The sequence below is a fragment of the Dromaius novaehollandiae genome, chromosome 6, assembly GCF_036370855.1.
Source record: "Dromaius novaehollandiae isolate bDroNov1 chromosome 6, bDroNov1.hap1, whole genome shotgun sequence".
Classification (NCBI taxonomy): Eukaryota; Metazoa; Chordata; class Aves; order Casuariiformes; family Dromaiidae; genus Dromaius; species Dromaius novaehollandiae.
The window spans coordinates 39,448,194-39,473,013 of NC_088103.1; the positions used below are offsets into that span (position 1 = coordinate 39,448,194).

Here is a 24,820-nt window from a genome sequence, read left to right on the forward strand (position 1 = left end):
GAGAAGCATTTCTACTAAAATCTATTCCCTGGAGTTTCACAGCATAGTGACAAAAAATTAGCAAAAAAAAAAAAAAAAAAAGGCTCCCAGAGGCAAACAGCCTTTGTCTCAGAGTTTGTATCTCAAAGGATTACACATTCTGAACATAGGATCCTGCCTCTCTCGTGGATGGAGTGAGCTGAGCCTGCTTCACACTGTATGGAGAGCACAGACCTACAACCTTTTTCTCTCTTCAGCTATAATGGAGCTGCCCTTATACATACTTGGAACACAAAAGGACTAGAGTCAGTGCTGCTGTCAGCTTTCAAAGCTACAAGGTGTATGTATACAAGCCTAAACCATTAAGACAAAATGTAGCTGCTCAAGAGCAATCCAATTGCCTGCAGGCTCCAAGGGACCACGATCATTTTTAAACTGAGTTCAGTGAATAGCTGAGTTACTTCTAGGCTTTAATAGAGATGGTGAAAATGAGGAGATCAGAATTTTTAAAAGTGAACAGAAGTAGGGTTTGATCCTACTCAGCATGATGTGGAATTTCTACAGGGTTATCATCAGTGAGAGCTGAAAAACTGGGCCCTTAGTGAAATAATCCTGTGTTCACGGTAAAGAAAAGTTGCTTAAAAACTTTTAAAAACTTTGAAGAAACAAAACCACACAGACTGTATGTACATGAGCTCTCAATCTATAGATATGAATGCTATTCATTAAGAACTCTAATGATCTCCTTCGTCACCATGCATTAAACAAGATGCAAATGCAATTTCCATTTGGGAATTTGTTCCTTTCTTATATTTCTAGGCTTCATAAAACAGTGCTGTTGTCAGGCAGGGAAATGCTCATACGTGCTTTATTTCTTATGACATAATGGATTTGTTGTTTGAAGGAGAAAGGAATTTGGCATTTATCAGTTTATCATTTACATCTATGCAAATGCACAGAAAAATGTTTCTTGTTTTTTTCCTAAGACAGTGCTTAATAAATCCTGTATTGATGAAAGTATGGTTCATGTTTTTATTAAAGTTTCCATATTTCAAATGAACTGTTTCCCTATCTTTATTTCATTCCTCTTATCAGCACTTTTCTTGACGGCATAACTTTCTGTTCCTTGAGTTATTTAAGGAATGAATGTATGTCAAAGTAAGAAGCAACAGGAGACCAGATGAAGATGGTGAATCTTAGAAGACATGAGGCAGCATCACAATTACTAGAAGATTGCTAGGCACTATTAAGAAACAGCACACAGCTTTTTGCAAAAACTGTAACAGAGATCATGACGGCTCTGATTCTCACACTCCTGCATCTCTAGATTTTCCTTCACCATATAGAGATGATAGAAGCATTTTGATCCAAGCTATTTGGAACTGTGACCAGCATTCCCAATAGTTCTGGAATCTCAGTGTCCCACACACTATATGTTCTACGATGCTGTGAAATTTCTCTAATTCTTGTTTATTTTCTTTGCAGCTTTCACATTATCTCCTTCCCAGTGCTTACTGGTGATTTCTTATAAATTATATCTTCTATTGAACTGAACTGTGCCTTCTTTTGGTTTTCTATTCTGTATATTCTATTTGACTTGCCATTAATTTCTAACTTATACATTTGGACTTATTTAAAACTGATTAAAAACTGTAAATAATGAGATCAAGGCCAGAGATGTTTTCCTGCCCAAGTATAACCCAAACATTTGAAAACTTCTGCCAGTCTCTTATTTCATTCCACAGCTTATTCTCACTCATTTCTTTTGTGCCAAAAATAGTCATCTGTTCTTGCAGTACAGCTCAGTTCCTTGTATTTTGTTCTACAAGGTATTGTGACTGAGCTTATGCTTGTTTCTCATATCAACCCTGACGCAAGCGTTTGATAGAATCTAGAACTAGTGACAGTTTCCTCCGTCCTTTCCCTCCTTAAAGGACAAACTGAAGGCCCAGAGGTTTGTTTGCTGGAATAGCTTCTTCAGTTCTGCATAGCTGCTGAAAGCAGCATACATCATCAACAGCCAGAGTTCTTCACACCAGAGATCCAGGGGAGGGTTTAGATAAAAGAGTCACTTCAGAGGTTTGGGAGTAAAGCAGCAGAGAGACATGCAACTCCAGTGATGTAGCTGAGTATTGTCTGAAGAACCTGGCCACAGAGATCTTTCTGTTTCCAAAAGGGGAGGGACAACACAGACGGCAGCAAGCTAGCCTCCCCACACTGCCCGGGCATATCCTCAAGACAGCATGCCATGATGTTGTGTAAAGGATAGGGAAATTTAGTCTCTAGAAACCTTAGTTCTGGATGATCTCTGCAGAGATTAGCAGTCCTGGGATCAATTAGTACTAAAGTCAGTCGCAAGGGGAATAGGATGAAAGGTTCAGTATCTAAGATACCTCCTGAGCAAAGGATGAGATTGCATTTTTCTCCTCTCCCTCTAACTTGGTCTATGATCCCCTAGACCAGCATCCCTCAGCCTCCCTCCAGGCCCTTCTCTTCTTTCCTTGAAAAATCTTGACCCTCCCTTTCAGATATCCTGCCTACACAACTACTTTGAGCCAACTGCTACTATCACAGAAATAATTCTCAGCTAGGTACTTACGCGAAACCCCCAAACATTTAATGCAAATATTCACTCAACTGAAACCATTGTGATGACTGAATTTCAGATGAGCTCTAACCTTTAATTTAATCAGCTGCCCAATCAAAACCATGACGCTGTCTTTAGTCCTACTCAGTCAGTTTTCTTTGGTTTTCTCCTTAACACTGAAGATACAATATTTCAAATGACCTAACGCTGCACAGGAGAAGCCTTCCTCTGACATTCACGTATTTCAGGCTTTCTGGCAATCTAACAGGGAATAGCTGGTACCTGAACTCAACAGCAAGCAAACAACAGCCACGTGTAATATAGCAATGTGACAGCTTCCCAAATGAAATATCAATGTTTTGTGCACCAGGATGGGAACAATGGCAAGAATCATTCAACCATTTAAAACACCTTTCACATTAAACTAAGCACTAGCTGGAGATCAAAGTCATTTCTGGGTCTGTGGGAAATGAACCTTGAAGAGAATGCAATCAGTGGAAAAATGTCAAAGTTCAGCCTGGGATAGCTTGGCTGTAATTATCTAGATGAGAGATCTCTCTACAAAAGATTATAAATAAGCAAGCCAAGGATGCAAGAAGAATAGAACAAAAAGAAATCCACCTCATTGCTAAACTTATGAAACAAGCCAGGAAAATGAAGGAGACATTGACAGAGGCCCTTCAGGCTTGACAAGCAGCTATATTGCTCCACTGACTCAGCATCGTTAGCAGTGATCTGGCATGTTAAACACAGACACACGAATTAACAGCACTGAAGTCAATGACATTCAAAACACTCATAGCAGGTGCATAAAGAAAATGGAAAGATTGGATTCATGTCATTTCATCATTCGCTTATTACTCTAAGACCTAAAGATTTAAGAACCCAAAAATACAGATAGAGTCAGAAAGTCTATTACTTTCTGAAAAAACAACTAACTTTCATTTCAATTAATAACATAAGTATAGAAACCTATATAAAATGGCTGGAAAATGCTGTAATTTTCAATACTTTTCAATTTAAAAAATGGGGGAAGCTTTTAAGACAATACTTACAACGAAGTCTATGGCACAAAGCATTAAAAGAAAAAGATCTCATTACAGAGAATTTTGGACTTCCCTGTTGGATAGACCTAATCTGTTACTAAATTGTACCTGCTTCTGAGAAAATGATTACTTAAATCATGCTGAATGCAAAGCCAAACCTAACTTCAATCCTTTAATTAAAAAAACAAAACAACCTATTTTGTTATTTCTTGCCATAAGAAAAGGTTATATATCTTGGATAGATTCTGCAGTACTTGGTTCATAACATAATCTAACATGTCAGTTAATACAGACATTTTGCTTACAAGTACAACCCTTTCTTCTTGGAGGGCAAGACTTACTAAATCTAAAGCCACAAGAAAATAGAAATACCACTGAGTAGCTCTCAGTAAACTGAATTTGGATGAGATCCTAATGTCAGAATATGCTTCTTAGTTATTGTGATGCTAAATGTAGATTTATTCACATAGTGTTAACTTTCTAGATAAGCCCCTCTGTAAAACTAGCATTGAAATGTGCACACGCAGAATATTTTGAAATGTAGAAATATATATGAGGCTGTATTTTGCCTTTCATTCCACACAGGCTCAGATCCATCCTACTGGTATAACGTGTTCCTATATTTACAACTGCAATTATCTCTGGAGGTAATAAATATGTCTCTATTAAATCCACTAAGAGAAAATTCGTAAACAGAAGTTCATGTTATCACATATAATTATCAATTGGCTTTGCATGTTTTACTACGAAGCAAACTTGGGACAGATAGTTTAGAGGCCAGTATTACGTTTGTTTTCTTTCCAATACAGGCAAAGGCATGGACAACTGTAGTGATCTCTGCATTGGATTTCTGCAATGCACTGTAGTAGGAGTGCATGTGAAGACCACAAAAGCATTATGCACTTACAGATGTTAATGTTTCACTTCCTCTATGTTTTCAAATAGGCTTTTTACACAGATGTCCTCTAATCCGTTTGAACTTCCACATTGATCGAATACTCCAGAGACTGACTCTCTCCCAAACATTTCTTTTCTCACTGCAAGACTGCTGCTCCTTCTCACAGATTTCAACACAACTCATTTAGAGGACCCAAGACACTTGTGGGTAAGGCTGCTAGGAAGTGAGATGAAGTACTCAGCAAGAGAAGACAAATATTTTGCCTATTCTGACCTGTCAAGAATTCTAAGATACATCAAGAAATATTTCTTGCAAAAATCACTGAAAGCTAGGGCAATTTAAATATTGCTCTTTTCCATCATTTCATTCTTTGGCCATGTACTGTATAAAACTTTGAGTTAATGTATACTATAAAATTTACAACCTAGAAAAATCTACTCCACAATAAAGATTCTTAATACCTTGTTATTGTTGCAGAAGATCCTGTCTCATCAAAAAGCACTATCTAAATGAGATATTCTCTACACTATGTTTTTAATAAGGATCTGATCAAATTTCATTGAGACAAGAAACCCAAGCAAATTTCTGTATTCTCATAAGGATGCTGTGCTTCACTCATCAAGCACCTGTAAAGCATCCTGCTGGCCTTCTGCTTTCAAAGGGATCAGTAGTCTACTAAAATCTGATATGGCATCTGTCAACATTCATTAATATCAGCCACATAGTGCAATTAATTCCATTTCCTGTCAATGTTGGTTGCTGAAAGAAACATCAGGTCTACCCAGACTAAGCACTGTCAACTGATTGCCATCAACAGCTTTAAATCCCCAAGAGCAACATGGGGATCCCCTACAGAGTGGGATGAAACTCCTTGGGATTTTTTTCCTATCTAAAGAGAGTAAAATTAACAATTTGGTGTTTTCTCCAGAAATCAACTGGAAAGAATCATTTGGAAAAAAAAACCCATAACCCAAACAAAATAGGACATTACTGTTGAAAATAAGTTGCAGAAGGGCAGGAGAGGACAGGAGTCGGAGGACAGGAGAACAATGCGAGGCAGAACTGTGGGTCTGGTTTCAGCCTATGGATCTGATTTTCAATCCCATTTCATTGCCAATGTGTTGAATGCTATTTAAAATCTGCTGAATCCCTGAAACAGCCCACTGCCACCCAGAAGCTGCAGCCACTCATGAGAAAGAGCCTTTCCCTCTACTTCTGGGTTATGGTCATAGAATCACAGGTTTGCTGAGGTTGGCAAGGGCCTCTGGAGATCTTCTGGCCTAACCCCCCTGCTCAAGCAGGGTCAGCGAGAGCAGGCTGCCCAGGACTGCATCCAGCTGGGTTTTTCAATATTTCCGAGGATGCTGACTCCATAACCTCTCTGGATAACCTATTCCAGTGTTCAGCCTTCAGTGAAGAAGTGTTTTCTTATGTTCGAGTGGAATTTCGTGTTTCAGTTTGTACTCGTTCCCTCTTGCCCTGTCACTGGGTAGCACTGAAAAGAGCCTGGCTCTGTCTTCTGTACTCCCTCCCGTCAGATATTTATACACGTTGATAAGATCCCCACCAAATCTTCTCTTCTACAGGCTGAACAGCCCCTAGCTCTCTCAGCTTCTCCTCACATGGGAGATGCTCCAGTCTCTTAATAATCTTTGTTACCCTTTGCTGGACTCGCTCCAGTAGGTCCATGTCTTTCTTGTACTGTGGAGCCCAAAACTGTACCAAGTGCTCCAGATATGGCCTCACCAGGGCTGAGTAGAGGGGAAGGATCACCTCCCTCGACCTGCGGGCAACACTCCTCCTAATGCAATCCAGGATGCCACTAGCCTTTTTTGCTGTGAGGCCACAGTGCTGGTTCATACTCAACTTCTCCACCAGGACCCCCAGGGTCCTCTTCTGCAGAGCTGATTTCCAGCCCGTCAGCCCCCAGCACGTACTGGTGCATGGGTTTATTCCTCTCTAGCTGCAGGACTTTGCCCTTCCCTTTGCTGCACTTCATGAGGTTGCTCTCTGCCCACTTCTCCAGCCTGTTGAGGTCCCTCTGAATGGCAGCACAACCAGCTGGTGTATCAGCCTCTCATCTCACCTGCAAATTTGCTGAGGGTACACTCAGTCCCATTATCCAGGTCATTAATGAAGCAATTAAACAGTATTGGACCCAGCATCAACCCTAGGGGTACACCACTAATGGCTAGCCTCTGACTAGACGCAAAGGCGGCCTTTTCAGTGTCCTTTGTTACCAGGGCCCCTGCCCCATTCACTAGCAGGCCCACATTTTCCCTAGCCTTCCTTTCACTGCTTATGTACTTGTAAAAGCCCTTCTTGCTGCCCTTCACGTCCCTCACCAGACTGAACCCAAGATGGGCTTTGGCCCTAGCCCCATCCCTGCATGCTCAGGCAGTGTCTCTGTATTCCTCCTGGGTCACCTGTCCCTGCTTCCACCTCTTATACACTTTCTTCTCATATCTGTGTTCTGTCAGGACCAATTTGTTCATCCTTCCAGGCTTCCTGCTGCCTTTGCTGGAATTTCTGCTTGTTGGAATGGACCATTCTGGAGCTTGGAGGAAATGATCCTTGAATATTGATCACCTCTCCTGGACCCGTCTTCTCTCCAGGGCTACATCCCATGAGATTCTTCCAAACAAATTCTTGAAGAGGACAAAGTCTGCTCTCCTGATGTCCAGGGCTGTGATCCTGCTTTTTGCCCTGCTTCCTCCTTGCAGAATCCTGAACTCCGTCACTTCGTGGTCACTGCAGCCAAGGCTGCCCCCAACCTTCACATCCCTGACCAGTCCTTCCTTGTTTGTAAGTATGAGGTCCAGCAGAGCATCTCCTCTTGTTGGTTCCTTAATCACCTGTGTTAGGAAGTTGTCATCAATGCATTCCAGAAACCTCCTGGATTGCATGCGCTGTGCTGTGTTGATCCTCCAGCAGATCATCAGTTGAAGACTCCCACAAGGACAGCCTGTCAGGGTGGTAAAGCTCTCCCATGAACATTTTGCAAGAAACCAGGCTACCTTAAAGCAAAATTCCCAGGCCCTTCACTGAACCTGAAGTGAAACAGTATTGAGAATCACTTCAAGAAAAAGAACAGGCTTCAAGACAAAGCTGCTAAGATACGGAAACACAGAAACAGCAGCTACTCCTACTGCTGCAACTGAGGTTTGTTTTCATATCATGCTACTTGAATACCTGAATTCACATGTGAATGCCACTTCCTGTCACGGGAGAACTTTTCACCTCCAATTTGCATTGGCTTCCTACGAACAGCAGAATACCATTTCTTCACAGATTTTCCTAACTCTTCTCGAAACTGATTGGCTGTCCTTAAACATGTTTTCTCTGTCCCTCATAAGTCTCGCAGTGCACATAGACAACAGGGTGCCTTCCTTTCACTTTTTCAGATCTTGCTGATTTAGGCACTAATGTTCTCAGCAACAAGTGCTTTCTTTTCTTTAATTTTCATGCTAAAAATCTCAAGTTTCTCTTCCTTATCTCCTCCTATGGGACTTTCTACCATGGATGAAGGATGCAAAGTCGTCATCCTTCATGATCACAAGTTAGATCCCAAAAGTCATGACCATCCACACCAGGATATTATAACATTTCTGCCCTTTTAATTTGTATTCTTGATGTTAAAGCATTTCAGGTTCATATTCTCCAATGTTTTGTATTTCAATGTCTAGAAATATACTTTTGTATACAAAAACACAAAACCTTTAGAAAAATCAAACTTAATAATGCTAAAGGCTGTTTTAATAACCAAACGGAAAAGGGGAGTTCACAAGCTTGTAAACACAACCATCTTATTTTTAAGATAATTACAAGCCCAGAGTGTTTTTATATAAAAGAAGGTTCTTTAATTCAGTCATTCAGGGCATCAAGGGGCCCTGTAGGATTTCCTGACAGTCGGGAAGGGACACACTAGATATGTTACCTTGTCCACAGACAAAGTTTCAGAAATGTTTGTGAAAAAGCAAAAATCTTTTAAACAGTGCACTGGAAACCTGCTACAAGAATGTCCTCATATTTAAACTTTCCATCCGATGCTATTGAGCTATTAATAACACAAAATATCCAGTAGTTGGTTTGCAGTCTTCCCCTGCCACCACTGATGGAATCTGAGCAGATCAAAGGTCAAAGAACTAATGATTTAAAACACATTCCAGCTGGTTGATACAGTGTCTGCTTAACATGACCCTAACTTCTTTCCAATCCTTGAAGGGGGGAAGATTCAGTTCAAAGTCAAAGATTACAGAGCATCTAAACTTAGGAACTCTTCCCCCCTCCCAGTCAAGCTCTTTGAACTACAGATGACATAGCATTACAAAAGTAATAACGTAATTGAAAGAGGCATGTGCCTGAACCTAAACATACCGTAAAAGACTCTGGCAGTATGTACTGATGCAGCCTTTCCTCAATAAGCTTGAAAGACATCTGACTCAAAAGAGGATAGTTAGCCTATTTGTTCCATAATTAAGAAATTGTTTCACACTCACTTATAACAATGGTTTAATAGAAGAAGTTTTAATAGTTGCTTCTCCTTTGGATACTCGGGGTTTGTGGGACACCTCCAGTATGCCAAGACTAGGCTTTCTCTTATAATTAACAAGAATATTAGTTGGTAATTGCCATTACCAGGTATCCCTGATACTGCTATTGCATGTGAAAAATTCACACACACTGAAACATTTCCATTCATGCCATGTACTACGGACAAGAGAACTTTAGGGTACTACCCATATTTACAAGGCAGGACTGTTTATCTATGAGATTTTTTAGTTTAGACTCTACCGTACAGAAGCTGACTATGTTTTCCAACTTATATTCAACATCAAGAACAGGGAAACTATCCACTACTTGAAATGTTGCTATCACACATATTATGTTACCTTGCTAAGATAATGCAACACATCTCTACATGTACCAGAATCAAGCTGTGTAAACTTTTACCTTGTTACTAGCAAAGCTTAAAGCTTGTTCAGTTAAACAATACTCTGTGTACTGAAACCAGCATTCCCTTCTAACCCAGCGGATGAATCACAGGCTGCTTTATTGTTGAGTCTTATTATAGCAATTTACTAGCATCAAAGATTCCTCTCCTACTACCTGCAATAGGGTAAAATGAACCGTAATCAACTGACAATGATAGAAGATGACCACTCATAACAGATCACCATTACATCACCATCTAAACTGAGATACTAAAATCTCTGCTACGGCACATCGTCATTAAGGGCCAGATCCCACGCACATTTACATATGTAACAGACATAGTGTTAGTTCTTCTAGAAAAGTTATTCACATGCATAAGTGTTCACAAGAACAAATCTTTACTTCTTCATAAACTGCTAATCCATTCTTGATATTGTTAATGATTATTAAAAACAAAAAGTAAAACACAGATGTCTCCAGCTCGGTGTCTTCTCCCTCCAGCCATCTCATCTAACCCTCCTTCCACTCAGCCTGTTGCTTCCATTACCAGGTAACCATCAACAATTCCGTACTGTAAGATCTGCATACTTTTGGTATAATAGAAACTAAAATCTAAAACCAATTTATCGAAAATGGAGATCAACGAATTATGAGACAAAGCAGAATCCATTTAAACTCATATGTGTAACCCAAGATGGTTTAATTCCTTAGCAAGGCAAGTGATTTTGTTATAAAACAGAAAAAACCAACTGCTTTAAAGAGTGTTACCGGTGTCGCACTCCTAAAGGTCTTTTAACTCCCCCTTTCCCTCCCCCCATCTGTCACTCTCTGGTTAACTGCAGCTCGCAGTCAGCTGCTCACTGCTGAGATTCCTGGCCTATCGAGAGGCCTGCCGAGCTCACCTTCTGCAGGATAAGCACCACCGTTTTCAGCTTTGCTCCTTTATTAGTTCTTATCTGGAGCCACAAATAGAACTAGCCAGCCTCGCTGGGCAGATAGGAGAGAAGAGCTGTACAGATTTGGTTCTCAATGGGCATGAAATAACCGCTGGCTGCATATTATCTTGGGGGTATGGGAACACATCAGTTGCTAGAGGTTTTACTTGTCTTCTTTGTCAGGAAGCAGTTACCCTGTTCCAGGAAAGATTCCAGAGATGGATGCAGCACCAAACTACATGGGAAGAAAGTTGTCCGATCACAGTACGCGGCACATAATGACGTACTGAGCTGGCTGAGGCAGCACGGAGCCCTAAGTCCCCTTGTTCCTGCAGTGCAACAACCACCATTCGCACGCAGGCCAGGCAATCAGAGTGCCTATGCCTCTCTGACTTAATCTAGGGAAGCAGGATTACCATAACATCAAATATAATCCACAGTATGATGTAGACAAAGTTGAGAGCATGCATGACAAGAGTAAAAGAAGGAACCCCACACACAGCGAAATTACAGAGAATGAATTAATCCCACTGAAACCCTGCTACTACACAAGTGTGACAGCTGTATGAGGAAACAGATTTTTCTCACATCTCCACTAGACTATCAAAGTCTCTGAGTAAAAGCTTAAATGTTTTTAGCAGGTATGACAGCAATCAGACAAGTATGAGATTGTACAGGTCTTTCACACTGTAAATGTATGAGCTACAGCATCAAGAGCAAACTTCAGTACACGGAAAGCAGGAAGACAACCAAACCACCTGTAGATGTAGCTAATGAATTCTGTGCCCAGTATCAAGAGTCTCTTCCCCTTGCTAACAACATACTATATAAGCTAAAGGCATCTAACTCCACCTCCTGTAAAGTAGCAGTCATGTCAAATTAAAATTCCGTTAGACTAAGAGGAAAAAAATGCTTACTTGAACAGCTATGTCTCGCTTGTATGACCAACACAGTAAAAAACTCATGCAATGTAACTGTGGTATAATAAAAAGTGCACTCACTTAAACATGGGAGGTCAACAATAAACAAGCTCTGCAGCTCTACCTGAAACGACCTAGAAGTTGCAACCCAGGTCTTGGAGCAAAGCACACACACTCTTCCTTCCTCTCAAAGGCAAACAAATACACACAAAAAGACACTCACTTGCTGGCCTACCCAGTTAATAAAGCATAGACTGAATGAGCAGCAAAGAGAGGTCTCTTTAAGATTCAGCAGTGGCCCTTAGTTCAAACTGGGGTACACAGATACTACAAACAGGAGGAAGCCATGCTCCGTCACCCTTTTTTTGTTTGTTTGTTTGTTTGTTTTTTTTTAATAAACCACAATGAGGGTAAAGCTCTGGCAGTGATCTTCTGCACCAGACAACTTATTTAGGGGTAATATATATACAAATGTATTGCTGTTTCTTGAACTTGGGCAGAATCAGACTACTGGAACAAGCAAAGAAATTCTTTTCTACCACTCAGCTTAAAGGCTTTTTCTCAGGGTCATAGTGTCAGTGTAGCTGCTACAGATGTCCCTTGTCACCTGCTTCTTTTCCTTTTGTAATGATTAACTACCCTTCTCTCTCTCAGAGAATGCATCTCTCCTAAAATGTGTGGCTAAGCCCTCGGCCCCCCCCCAGCTCAAATTCCTCAACCAGCACACTTGCATGTTTTTCTTGCATGTCATATCCACCAGCTTTTTGAATGCAGGTACTTACTGTTCAGCAACCAATTCAGTTAAAAGGAGCTTAATTTTCATAACTATCCCTACTGAAGTGCAGTGGTTGCACTTACCCGTTCAAAAGCATTTATACAAATCCATGAAAAGTACTTAGAACAAAAACAATGAAAGAGCAGAAATTTCTTAAGTATTCTTATGCCATATTCTCTTCTACTGTATCACACAATACAATGTGAAGATATCTTAGTCCCACATATGAAAATAACAGAAAATATATACAACACAACTAATTTGAAACCCAAGTACACTATCTACACAGGATTTCTGGGTGGCTGCTAGGGCTATACTTGCTCTTCCTACCTTCTGTAACTCTGTATAAAGCAATTCATTTTGGGTGCTTGGTATTGTTCCATTGCTTCCCACATAAACAGACAAAATCGTAGAAGCATTCAGATTCCAAGTATGGCATAAGTGACCACTTGGGAGAAATGTGAAACTGACTTTCTACACAGAACTGTATGAAGCAAAAACAAGAATAAAAATAAAAACAAGAAAAAAAATAAAAAGAGGCAAGACCTTTTCCTCTCATCTCTTTGAGGTATAGTTATCTATTGTGTAGCTTGTACCCAGTGAATGGTAGAAAAATGAACAAATATGTAAGTATTCAGAGCAGAACGTGCTATTTTGAGTCTTTTCATAGTGGCCAATTTATCCCAAACAACAAGAATCAAATGTTTCATATAGTTTTTCTTTTCTATTAAAATATAGCTGTTTACACAGAGAGTTTGCTCTGCGTGGTGTTGATCAGCATCCATTCTTTACCTTCCCCACCCACAAATCCTTCACATATGGAACAATGACAATATCTTCTAACTGGCAGGTCGCAGGAAGCTTGACCTCTCCTAAGCGGTTCACTGGTTCATTCGCACAAATTGACTCATTTACAGCAGATGAACATCAAGGTGTTACCTTTGCAGGTGAAGCATTTGATGTGAAAATGTCTGGCCTGAACACGGAGTACTTCACCTTTACATGGCTCCCCACACTTATGGCAGTGGATGACTGGCTTTTCAGAGGGGTGGTGAGGCTCCTGAGGATGGGCCACTGCAAAACAAAAAATATGACTTAACCCCAAGCAAAAAGAGGATTTTCTCCTATGCGTAAATCTGTGCTCTCAGTCATTTTAAGTCACAATACAGATTCCATTGTTTAGGCTTCAGGCTTTTCTAACAACTCACAAATGTTTTTTTAAATACAACCTTTTAATAAACCAGTAGTTTAAGCCATTTGCATCAACTACTGTCTCTTTCCACTCAGGCTGTCATGGACAAGAAAGAAAAGGAAAAATTCCCTTCAAAGTTTCAGTGCCATGAAGTGTTTCAGACTCCGTAAGAATTTCTTTCAAGAACATGACTGTGTGCAAACCACTCAATAAGCACAAAGGGCAGAAAGAACTGAACTATTTTAATTGAGGAACAAATACAACCCAAACAAAAAGAAGGAAGAGAAAGTAATTCCAAAACATGACTTGGAAAAACAGATGAACCAGGCAACCTGACTTTGCATGCAAATGACAATATTAAAACTACAACCATCTCCTTTTTGTTCATGTTTAGCACAGGAAAAGCATGTCTGAACAGAAAAGAAACGAATTTATTTTTTCTACCCCCAACAAACTTTAGCAGAAACAACTTTCTAAAAGTAAATTAGAGATTTTACGAATAGACAGAAATGACCAAAGCATCTGCTGAGTAATCAGAGAGACAGGATTCAGGTACTGGTAAATGACCAGCTACCCCACAGTCCTGAGTAGACCTCGGGTAGGAACAGGAAAGAGTTGTGTCAGCTTTATTGTATATTTTGTTGTGGTAATAAAAGTTTTATGGTTCCACATTTGACTTCTGAAAAGAAACGTTGAACCAGCTGTCCTCCTTGTTATACTTTTTACAAAGTAGAGGTACTCATCAGAACATGATAACAGATACCTTTCTGCCATCCCGGTTCCTGGCCTGCGAAAGACTGACTGCTGATACACCTACACCATTCTCACTATCACTGAGAATCATCTCCATTTTCACATCCCAGCTTTTCCTGAAGCTCTGTTTTTCCCACCTTTTCTAGTGTCCTTTCCTGACTGCTGACACTGCCCCAAAGAGGACTGTGCTTTCTTTCAGGTTACTGCTCATGTAGCAACAGAACAGATACCTCGCTCATACTTGCTGCACCAGTTTCTTCCCTTCCCTCAATAAATTTCTAGGAAAAAAAAAAACCAAAAACATAATTTCATGAAGGTCTTCTCTTTTACAATACCTTATAAATGCCTTAGTGAAAAAAATGCTGCAATCAATCTGCACTATATACATTAAATACAAGATTAATAATAAAAAACTAATACGAGTTAAGGGGAATAAATGCATCGAACACAGAGGATAGTAAGTATTCCACACAATATTTTCTGCTGTTAAATTCAGCCAAACTAATGTGGCAGCTGCTATTTTTTTCACTCCCTTCCCCCCGCAAAACCTTCAGAAAAAATGCCTGGATTAATCTACTCAAATATGAAGTTTTGTATATCTCCTCCTCCAGTAGTCTCATTTCAACTATTTCCCTTGGGCAGTAATTCAGTCCATATGAGTAAGCAGAATGCACTTGGTAACGCCAACTAATATTTTAATTAGCAGTTCTTTCTAAATATGGCTCCAAGAAATGCGCTGCCTTGAGTGAACCTCATGTAATCAGCAATGTAATACTATTTCTGGAGTAAAGAGCAGGGTTGTTATTCTTTCAAGCAAGACTACTAACTATTAACTTGTAACCAAGGTAGCACACTATTTATGTAGCAAGAAGAAAAAAAAAAGAGACAAACATACAGGCAATTGCCTGGAAATTAAACTATTATGAGAAAAATTCCCTCTTAGACCCAGACAGCCTGAAATCAGCCTGATCCCAAGGCCACTGAACATAAACCTAACAGAACGGACTTTCAAAGTTGCTCGAAGGAGGAACTGGATTGAGGATTTGGACAAACGCTCCCTAGAACTTGGTGCAGAGGGAAATACGTACCCTGCAATATTCTGCTCTCTCAAGTTCACACGTAAAGGGCATCCTAACATACTCTGCATGTCAGCATCCAGATCATCTGGTTTTCAAAAAGACAAGTTTTTGCTCTTTACTGGAAGTAAATAAATGGTTTCAAGACTGGTCCAATGATGCTACTTCTTTCAAGTTCTGTCTTTACAGCCATTTAAATGGCTACAAATACTGTCAGTTGCTATTTCCAGACCGATCTATTTAGTGATGCTGATTATGGTCCTTGACTTACTGGCCTCAATTTAGCATTGTATGTCAAGACTTAGTAATCGACTTTTGTTCTCCTGCATGGAGTTACTTAAAAGCTTTTGGATATAAGCATTACACAGCAAGGCTTCTCAGTGCCAGAGGTGACTCTTTATAGTCATCAATGAGGACAGAACAGGGAATTAAATAGAAAGGGAAATACCTTTACAAGAAACTCTTCTTAAATGTTTCTGACTGCAGTCCGGCCAGTTTACTGGACATGTAAATTGTGGGCTGCTTTTGGTCTGAAAACACCGAGCAGAGATTTCAGCTAGGAGCTAGGCTCATCTCCTTACAGGCATTTCACATCTTGACACAGGCTGAATATTTCAGGCTCTGCCTGCACCAGCCCTGCCTACATCAACTGCATGCTAGAGGATTTATTTTCAGGCATCATGCACTAGCAGGAATAGTGCAACTCTAAATCATGACCGAGGCAATATAAGATTCCAGCCAGTGTAATCAGAGACTAGAGACAGGACATCAGTTTAGGATCTGAACAACTCAGGTTCCAATCCCTGCTCCACGACAGACATCCTGGCTCTTTGGATGGCAAGCTCTTACCTCTAAAGGACTAAAGTCAGAGTAAAGTTCAACTCATTCCCTCAGTCTGTATCTTATTTGGTTAAAATTAGGTTATCTGAATATGTCTTTAGTTTCTCTCTGTCTCAAGTGTCCCCAGCTGTAAAACAAGTGTAACAGCACCTTACTGTGAGAATAAATACACATTACAGAGTTCCCACACACTAGGGGAGAAGGACTCACATAAGCACCTAAGACAGTAAGCTAGTCGTGATGTTTACATACACCCTCCACATTTCTGGAAGAAAATTTACTGGAACGTGAGTGAATGACAGAACACTTGAGGAGTCGTGTCAGCTTTAATGAAGTCTCAAACCCAAATATATTAACATACCATGACTACCAATGTGCATGTCAAAATGACTGAGAACGGCTATGTCCTAACGATAATCTATTCTCAGGTGAGCACAAGCTCTAAGACTGGTGCTGGCCAGCTCAAGCTTCTTCATTTGGCAGACCCAGGTCACCAAAATCTCAATCAAATTATAGTCTGCTGTTCAGAAGTGTTAATCTACCTTAGTGAATACCTATGTAGAAACTGATGGAAATAATTCTCTCTAGAAGGAAACTAACGTTTCCTTTCCATCTACACTAGCTAGGAGCAAACCCACCTGATCCGTTTCAGGATACTATGCAGTTTCTCTCTGAAATGTTTTTTTTTTCCCCTCCAAATTAAAAGAACTTAAACTAACTACTTTGAGGCAGAGATGCCACTAGAGCAATGCATTCTTGGTTCAGTACTGGGGCTCACAATTGCCCTCATATCATAAAGTGCATACTTACTGCCCAGGTAGTGCAATAGAAATGCAACTGCAGTATTTACCAATTCCAGCATACCAATGTGTACTGAGACTTGTCTACATACAAATCATGCCAGAGTAATTAGAGATGTGATTTTGTATCACTTTAGTCCAACCACTATTACAAAGTACCTGCATTCTTTGGTATAAGCTTAAACACAATGTATCTCTCTAGCTCACATCAGTAAGCTACAGATACTTACTAACACAATATAACTAGCTTTAAACAAACATCATTTCCTCAAAAGCACCTAGGCCACTCCTACTGCACTATTTTTTAAACTGGCTCTAGTTAAATTAGTGCAATGTCTATGTTTGAACAAACCCCAAGAGATGCTGGAAGCAGGCATACAGAACAAAGAAAGATATGACAATTTCTTTGAATATTTTTCTTGTTTATTCCTTCTACATTTTTCAAGATTAACTATCAAGGCTGTGGTACTTGTAAAAGTCTAAGTTGTTACAGTCTTTACAATTTTGCAGAGACTAATTACAAGAGATCCCCAATAAAACTTTTTCATAGTTTCAAGTTGCTTTCTAACAGTTTCAACTTGCAGCTTGCTTGGACTTGTGCAAGGACTTTTTTGGTTGTTTAAATGAAGAACAAAATCTGTAGTCATAGACAAACAAAGAAGAACTTTTCAAGAAAGGCTAAGTTAAAACTTCCACTCTTGCTTACAAGACCAGCTTAACTGAATAATTAACACTTCCTTCCATTCATTCGGGTTTCCAGTAATACAAATAAATGGCCCATTAAATATCTCATTTACCCAAAGTAGCATTGGACACTCACTGGGACAACTGAGAAGTCTGGATTGCATTGCTTCATTAAGAAAATCAATAGCACCCTTTTGTAAGAGGAAGACAAAAGTCCTTGTCACTGGATTCTTGATTTGTGCTAACCTCACTGCACAGGTATATCATCGTAATTCACATCATTCTTCACATTCCATTGTGAATCATGCAATACTGATTTCATTACATTTTGCATCTCTACTACACTGATGTAAATTCAAAGCAGCTCCAAGGGCTTGAGAGGACTCATTACTGCATTTTATTGAAGCATCCCAAAATAATCCCAGACCTACACAGAGAAAGGAAGGCTTTAAAAAAAAAAAAAAAAAAAAAAAAAAAAAAAAAAAAGTGAACCCAAAGTTCAAGTCCACATGACAAACCTAAAGCACTTTCTGAGTAAAACTAAAGAATTCATTTGCCATGCAAAGTTTAAATCTGTAATGTCAGTGCTGCATTCTGAGGAGCAGATCATCATACAAAGGCTTTACAGTAATTGTATGCCTTGCTGTCTCAGCTAAAGAAAGGACCTCAGTACTCATATCAAACCTTTCTGAAATGGAAATTACAGCTATTACCTGAGGAGTACCAGTTCTTGAATACAAGAAATGAAAGAAAATAAAAACTGCAGCCTCCCTTATTGATGATTTTCTCCCTGAACCTGACCTGAATGCAGATGTAGCGGGAAGCCAAAGCCCCAAGCTAAGGCAATGCTGACTACACTGCAGAGTCTCCCTGGCAAGGCTCCACGTCTCTGCTGCAAGCCACAAGACACTTTGCCTCTTTACTGCAAGTCAGGAAGAAGCTTCTGGGAAACGCCTGGCTATGAGCATGCTGCAGAGGAGGGGTCACAGTGAAATATGCTGCGCTTCTCCCAACTGAAGGAAAAAGCAGCTTCCTCTAAAATTAAACAGGAGAAGGATATGGGCTATTGTTCTTTAAAAGGTGAATTTTGTAGTTTTCATATTTACATGCTCAGCCTCACAAATAAAATTGGAGCTATGCTCAGCTAACTCTAACCATGTTGTGGCAGGCATAATTTTTAACCTCATGCTAGGATTTACAATTTTTATGACTGCTACCACCACAGCTTCTGGGCTTTTTTGCATAGAATTTCACAGACACATTTATGTCTTAAGATGGGTCTCATTCAGAGAGCACACTTTGAAATACTATTCTTCAAGTGGCTGCTGTGCAAAATAATCCCTTCCGGCTAAAAACTGAACTCTTAATAAGGAAAAATAAAGCAAAGATTTAACAGTGTGCAACTGTTGTGTGGTTTTTTTGCTACACGCTCTAAACTTCCCCAGCCCCATTCCTTTTCACTTCCTGGAACTAAGGTAAGAGGACGGTGCTAGGCACTGCCAAAGCACTAAATGCAACCGAATCTTCCTTCAGGCAGCAGTGCGCTCTGCCCTCTCTCTCCGTAACACCTGAAGTGGCTTTGCAGACCATCATTTCCTCAGATATTTACACATATAAAGGAAACGAATATTCCTTTATGGTGCATTTGACAGAATCACAATTGTAACAAGAAACAAGTCTCAAACCAAAAACCTAGCTACTCTTATGCTACAATAGCACTCAGTAATCATAGTGTTAATCTCCATCTTAAACCTAAAAAACATGTCCTTCAGGAAAATTTTGACTATAGCCGTATCTGAGAGTAAACTGTTACTGAACACTGTTTCAGTTCAGTCTCTCTGAGCACAGCAGAAGGGCCCGCTCCAGGACTCACTGGTCATCAGCCCACCAAACCGGCTATTTATCAGTACCCGATAGTGAAAAGAAGGTATTAGGGACATGTAGGAGTGGCACCTGTTTACTGTCTTCTGTTCAGGTCTCTTCAGGAAAACAGCAGGTGAGAAGAGGGAACAGTCTGGTGGTTTTAAAATTAATTTACAGGATTTGAAAACTTAAAATTTTAAAACCAAAATTCCTCGAGTCTCTGATGTTGTCCAGCAGCTGTCCTAAAACTCCAGCTGGGCAGCTGGCTGCTCGGGACAAGACAGAGCTAGGCAGGTAAGCACTGTGCACATGACGACGAGCTTGAAAAAGCTGCTCTGGGAGGAAAGGCACTAGAGAGACATCAGAGACCCAAGCTCAAGAACCAGGTCTGGTGTATCACTTAACCTCTAATTCCTCCTTATAAAGAGAGGAGAAAGAGTAACCTTCCATCCTTAGTGTTTCTCACAGAGGCAAGTGTCTGTAAACTCTGTTCTGTAAAGCCTGGCTGGCTATAGCCTGTAAGCTCTTTGAAGAATACCTCTTTTGTAAGTATACTGGCACCTTGAGGAGTTACTGAAATACTTATTAAACAGAATGGGTGAAAATACAGCATCATTCTGCTTATCTGCAGATTCAGCTCTAGAATCTTAGTCCTGTGAAAATCCTATAGCTAAGGGGTCTAAATAATGATTGAGAGTAAAATCACCCCCCCCCCCCCCGCCCCCAATCAGGAACAGACAGGGAAGTTACTGAAGTCCCTAGCTAAAGCTGCCAGACAGGGACGGTCGGGAACTCCGGGCACCCTGAAGGCGGCACTCCCCTGACGACACCGCTGAGCTCCATGCCTACACATGTGTGCGAAACCTGAAGGCAAAATCCTAGGCAGCGGCTTACTCATGCTATTGCCATTCAAATCATATCTGAAGAGTCACATTTAAGATGCTCTCTCACTGTAAATAAATATATCTATATTACTTCCATAGACTGCCAATTTGGCTTAAAACTAATTTAAGAGACAGTCTACATATAACTAGATTAGCTGTCTTTAAAAAGGCGGGGGAAGAAACCCTGAAACTTATTTCTGTTTGCCATGATCTTTAAATGTATGTTGTTACTTCTTGATATTTTCCACAAAATGGTTGTTTGTTTCCCATTACAGTTAGCATGCTGCTGGAAACAGTGGACGCCGACAGGAAGGACAGCAGTAGCAATCAGATGACAGTAGGACAGTATGTTTTGCTGCAGTAAAAAGCAGTGTCCTAATTACGGTGATACATGGTACATACACACATGTAACAGCACACTTTCTGGCCAATGCATTCCTACTGACAGGGCAAGGCACCCGCCTCGCTCCCCCTCGTTAATCTTCCCTCCTTTCGGGAGGTGTTGTGTAGGGTGACAGAGCTTAGCAAGCAGGACAGCCCAAGAAAGAAGGCTGCATTACGTGAGCTAACTGTGCGTGTGAGGGTGAGAGAGAGGGTGAGACAGAGGGGGTGAGTATGTGTATGTGTATTATTTTTAAATAAAAATGCCAGAATTGAAATATTTTCTTAAATATTTGTAAATGTGCATACCACATGGATAGAGCAGATGCAAGCTGCAGGATGAAATAAAAGAGAGAGACAAGTGTTAGGTAATTAACAACTATAACTTGAAATAAACTGAGGAGACTCCAATGCTATTTACAAACAAAAATAAAAGGTTTATTTCAAATACTTACATACAAGTAAAATGGTTAGAGAATAATGAGCTTTAAAACATAATAGAAAAAAATCATATTTCAGTTGCATTCTAAAACTATGGAGCAAAACATGCTCATTTTCTCTGTATTTTGCATGCTATTTCCTATCCTCCTCCCATCTCTCTTCTGTTACCTAAAACTTTGATACTGCAATCAGTTCCACACAGAACAACCTGCAAGAGCTGGGCCTTGGCTCTCAGATTTACACACATGAACAGTTCAATACTAACAGAAATATTCAATACTAGTACTTGCCTGACCCTACCTGAAACCTGATTATCTTCTACACCATACACAAATGCTGCGTGCTAGCTGCGATTGGAATAAATGCGCCTGGTGGATCTGGTTTGACAGTGTTTTTTGTAACGATTATGAGAGATTAAGAAAATTTGGTTGTATTTACTTAAGAGTTACAACCTCGTCTGGCCTCATTAACAATTACACCACAGATTCTGATCTTATATAACTTACCTGTGCAATTTGCAACAGTTTCTCAGCGACAAAGCACAAATCTTCCTGGCCTTCAATACGCATTTATGCCTGACTACTTAGGCCTTTTCAAAAATTCTGCTCTTGCTTCTGAACTGGCAGCAGTCTGTGCACTTCTCCGCTTGCGGAGTACAAGCACGTGCTTTTGCTAACTCAGCACTACAGCACATTTAAACCATAAAAGTAGTATCAAGCCTATGGGCCAAATCCTCGGCTGTTCGACACACAAGCAGAACAGCTACGCTATGCTGTTCTCAATCCAAAAGCAGAGAGGCAACATTAAAAGAATTTAACGTTCTCTGAAATTGCAGTAGTACTGTCCTTCATCTTCTGGGCAGCAACAAATTTCACCGTGCCCCTCTACACATCGCAGCTCACAAGACAGGGCCTTACATGTTTGCCTTCGGCCGCTTGCGATGAGTTGATAGCCAGTGACCCAAGAGCACGCTCCACAGCACGGCCTACACTGCGGACACACAAAGCCTTGACCAAATTGTTCTGATTATTTCGATTTGTTACATGATATATCCTATCTGACAACCAAGGTTTAAGAAAAATTACTATCCTTTCAAAGACGAGTTAATGAACAACGTGTTAACTAAGTATGATTAGGTGTTGTTTGAAGCTGAAACAGGAAAAGCCATCGGCCGTTTTTATACAATTTTCAGTAATGAAAAGGCACTGATCTTGCAATGAAGTAAGCAGCAAGCTAAGACTTGCTGTGAAGCAGACGGTGTTGAAACAAATGTTGACTAAGCTAAGCCAGTCTATGAATTAAAAACTACATTACTCAACATGATTGTTAACTGAGGAGTTACTTGGTAAGTACTTAGTAAACCAAAGGGCAGAGGCACAAAGTAAATTTACTCTGCCATATTTCTACATTAGTACAGAGTAATTTTTCATGAAACAGACTGTGATACAAATTGGGTGATACAAAGATAGTGAACCCAGACTGTCTAATCCAATATAGTGAGAGCACCCTTATTTATCCTTACCACATCAGCAAGAAGTTGTCTGCATTTACTCATACAACTGACTTACTAAAAAGACAGTATTTCAAGATAATCCACCCTTCACAACTCCTGATTGGAGGTTTGGAGGATCATAGCAAATATATGTTTCTCACACCTAAAATCTGCATATCTGTAGCACACACCAATCATACCAGCCTTATAACTGGTAAAATCACTTTGTTCAATATACTTCATCAACACATCATACACACAAAAACCGCTCATTATCTCAAAACAGTCCTTTTTGCCTAACACAGGACAAGGGTAATTAGAAATTCAAGAGCCCTTGTTAGCATTCTGAGCCACCATCTCATACACATCACTTCTTGTTTTGAGGAAGATTTAGGTATGGACATCAAATAAAAAGAAGGGTCAAATTATTCACTGCAGATTCTCAAGGTGGCTGCACAAAAGCAAGTTGCTGAAGCTAGCAGAAAACACAATTGCTTTTTCCACAGAGAATGAAAAATCTGTTTTAGTAACGTACAGTGTTTAACTGTTAGAGGACTAAAACGTCAAACAGGTCTATAGTTACCTTAACAGCAATTTTATCCACCTATGGATTTTAACCCTCAGCAGCAATAAACTTGCAGTCAAGTTCCTCTATGCTTCCTTTTTTAGGCTGCCAAAGGTATTTCATAGGGCGAAAGGAATTATATTGACCTAGCTCAGAATACAATTTAAGTGTGTTAACGTTAAAAAATGGTTATCATGAAACGAGCATCTGAGCTGAGCCACTGACTTCCTTTAATACACTGGTCTCCCAAATAACTTTTGGTATTTTTGCAGCAGCATATTATTGCTGTAGTTTGATGTGCACATCAAGAACAGAGGAAAGCCTGCATAGAAATAGGAATGACAGAGCAGGTCTACTGAAACAGAATATGTAATATAATCTTCCTCAGTTACATCCAGCAACCACACCAAGGGTCTGCAGCCATAGTTTTTATCACGGAAGCTCTGTTCATCACACTTAGAACCTCTCCTTCAATTAAGGATATTATATGTCCCATCATTCAGTACCTCCCCTACCTCATGCATTGCCAAGCATTTAACTCCACAGAGTCAAACTAAAACTAAAGAGAACCACACTCTGAGCAATGCAGGTCTCCAAGTGGTTTCTGACTCCTTGGATGGTTTTCTATGCACAAAGTGGATAAAACAGACATTTCACAGGTCCTGCCTTGTGATTAATTGCCCTCCTTGGCACCCAGGTCTTATGAATACTTGCAGCAGAAAGATCAATTCCTTAACATATATTATTTCCACAGTGAATAATGGTGAGCTCTGAAAGCCTATCAACTTTCAATGCTATAATGTAAATAGACTATTGTAGAGAAAATACTAATGACTGATACAGAAGCCCTGAACATAGTCTGTTCCCCTGGTCAGCGCTACAGGTAGTGGACAGTAAGCAGACTATCCCAGATACATCAATGTCACTTTGAGGTGCCCTTGGAGAAAGAAAAAATACAAATGTAATTTGCTGAATAAACAAGACACTTAGATCAATTCTTGTTCAACACTATAGTAAAAAAATATATATAGTCCTCACTGTTCTGCAAAGCTTTATTTATATTTGGATCACTTTGTTAATGTGGCATCACTTTAAAATCCTGCTTCTGTACCAGACCCTAAGCTAATACATAAATCCACAGTACTGCCATGTGGATTACGCTAACATCCCTGATACTGAACTGGTGCTAACAGCACTGGGGATAAGGCTGTAGAGAGCTAGCCCGTTGACACTGTTTATTGAACAATGTCAGCTAGGTTCTTGTACAATGCCGTACACTGTTTAGAAGTGAAATTTTGGTGCATTACTTAATTGGATCCTTATTCTAGCACTTTCCTCATTTTGCAGCTTTGAGGAGATTCCTCAGCTTCCTTGCTTCTGCTTCCCTGTCTATAAATAATAACATACACCACTGAGGTATACAAGGAATCTATCATTTCTGGGTTTATAGCATTTTACAACAAACCCATATAAAAGTATTATTTCTCTCATTTTTGTCTCTTACACAACAGTGCAGCTAACAAGCAACACAAAATAACTGACATTAACAAAATACACGACTTTGCTACAAAAACATCATACAGCCCCAAAACTGGAGTCTGATTTTGAGACAGCACTGAAGCACTTACTTAAATTTAAATCCCAGTGATTCAGTTAGACTTAATGACATCCTCTGCTGAACAGAATAGGGTTAAGACAATGCTTAAGTGTTCTCCTCAAGCCAGGTGCCTAGTGAGCCTGAAAGCTATCCAGGCTCACCCAAGGCAAGGACTAA

General features: G+C 40.0%; 1 protein-coding gene across 1 annotated transcript in view; it reads right to left on the minus strand.

Annotated features, from left to right (window-relative positions):
- The window catches only part of ABLIM1 (actin binding LIM protein 1), a 233,204-nt gene that overhangs the window by 107,899 nt on the left and 100,485 nt on the right, over positions 1 to 24,820 (minus strand). Inside the window, exon 3 of the mRNA XM_064514270.1 lies at positions 13,015 to 13,149. Within this exon, the coding sequence (XP_064370340.1) occupies positions 13,015 to 13,149 (135 nt within the window). The remainder of the gene's footprint in view (positions 1 to 13,014; positions 13,150 to 24,820) is intronic.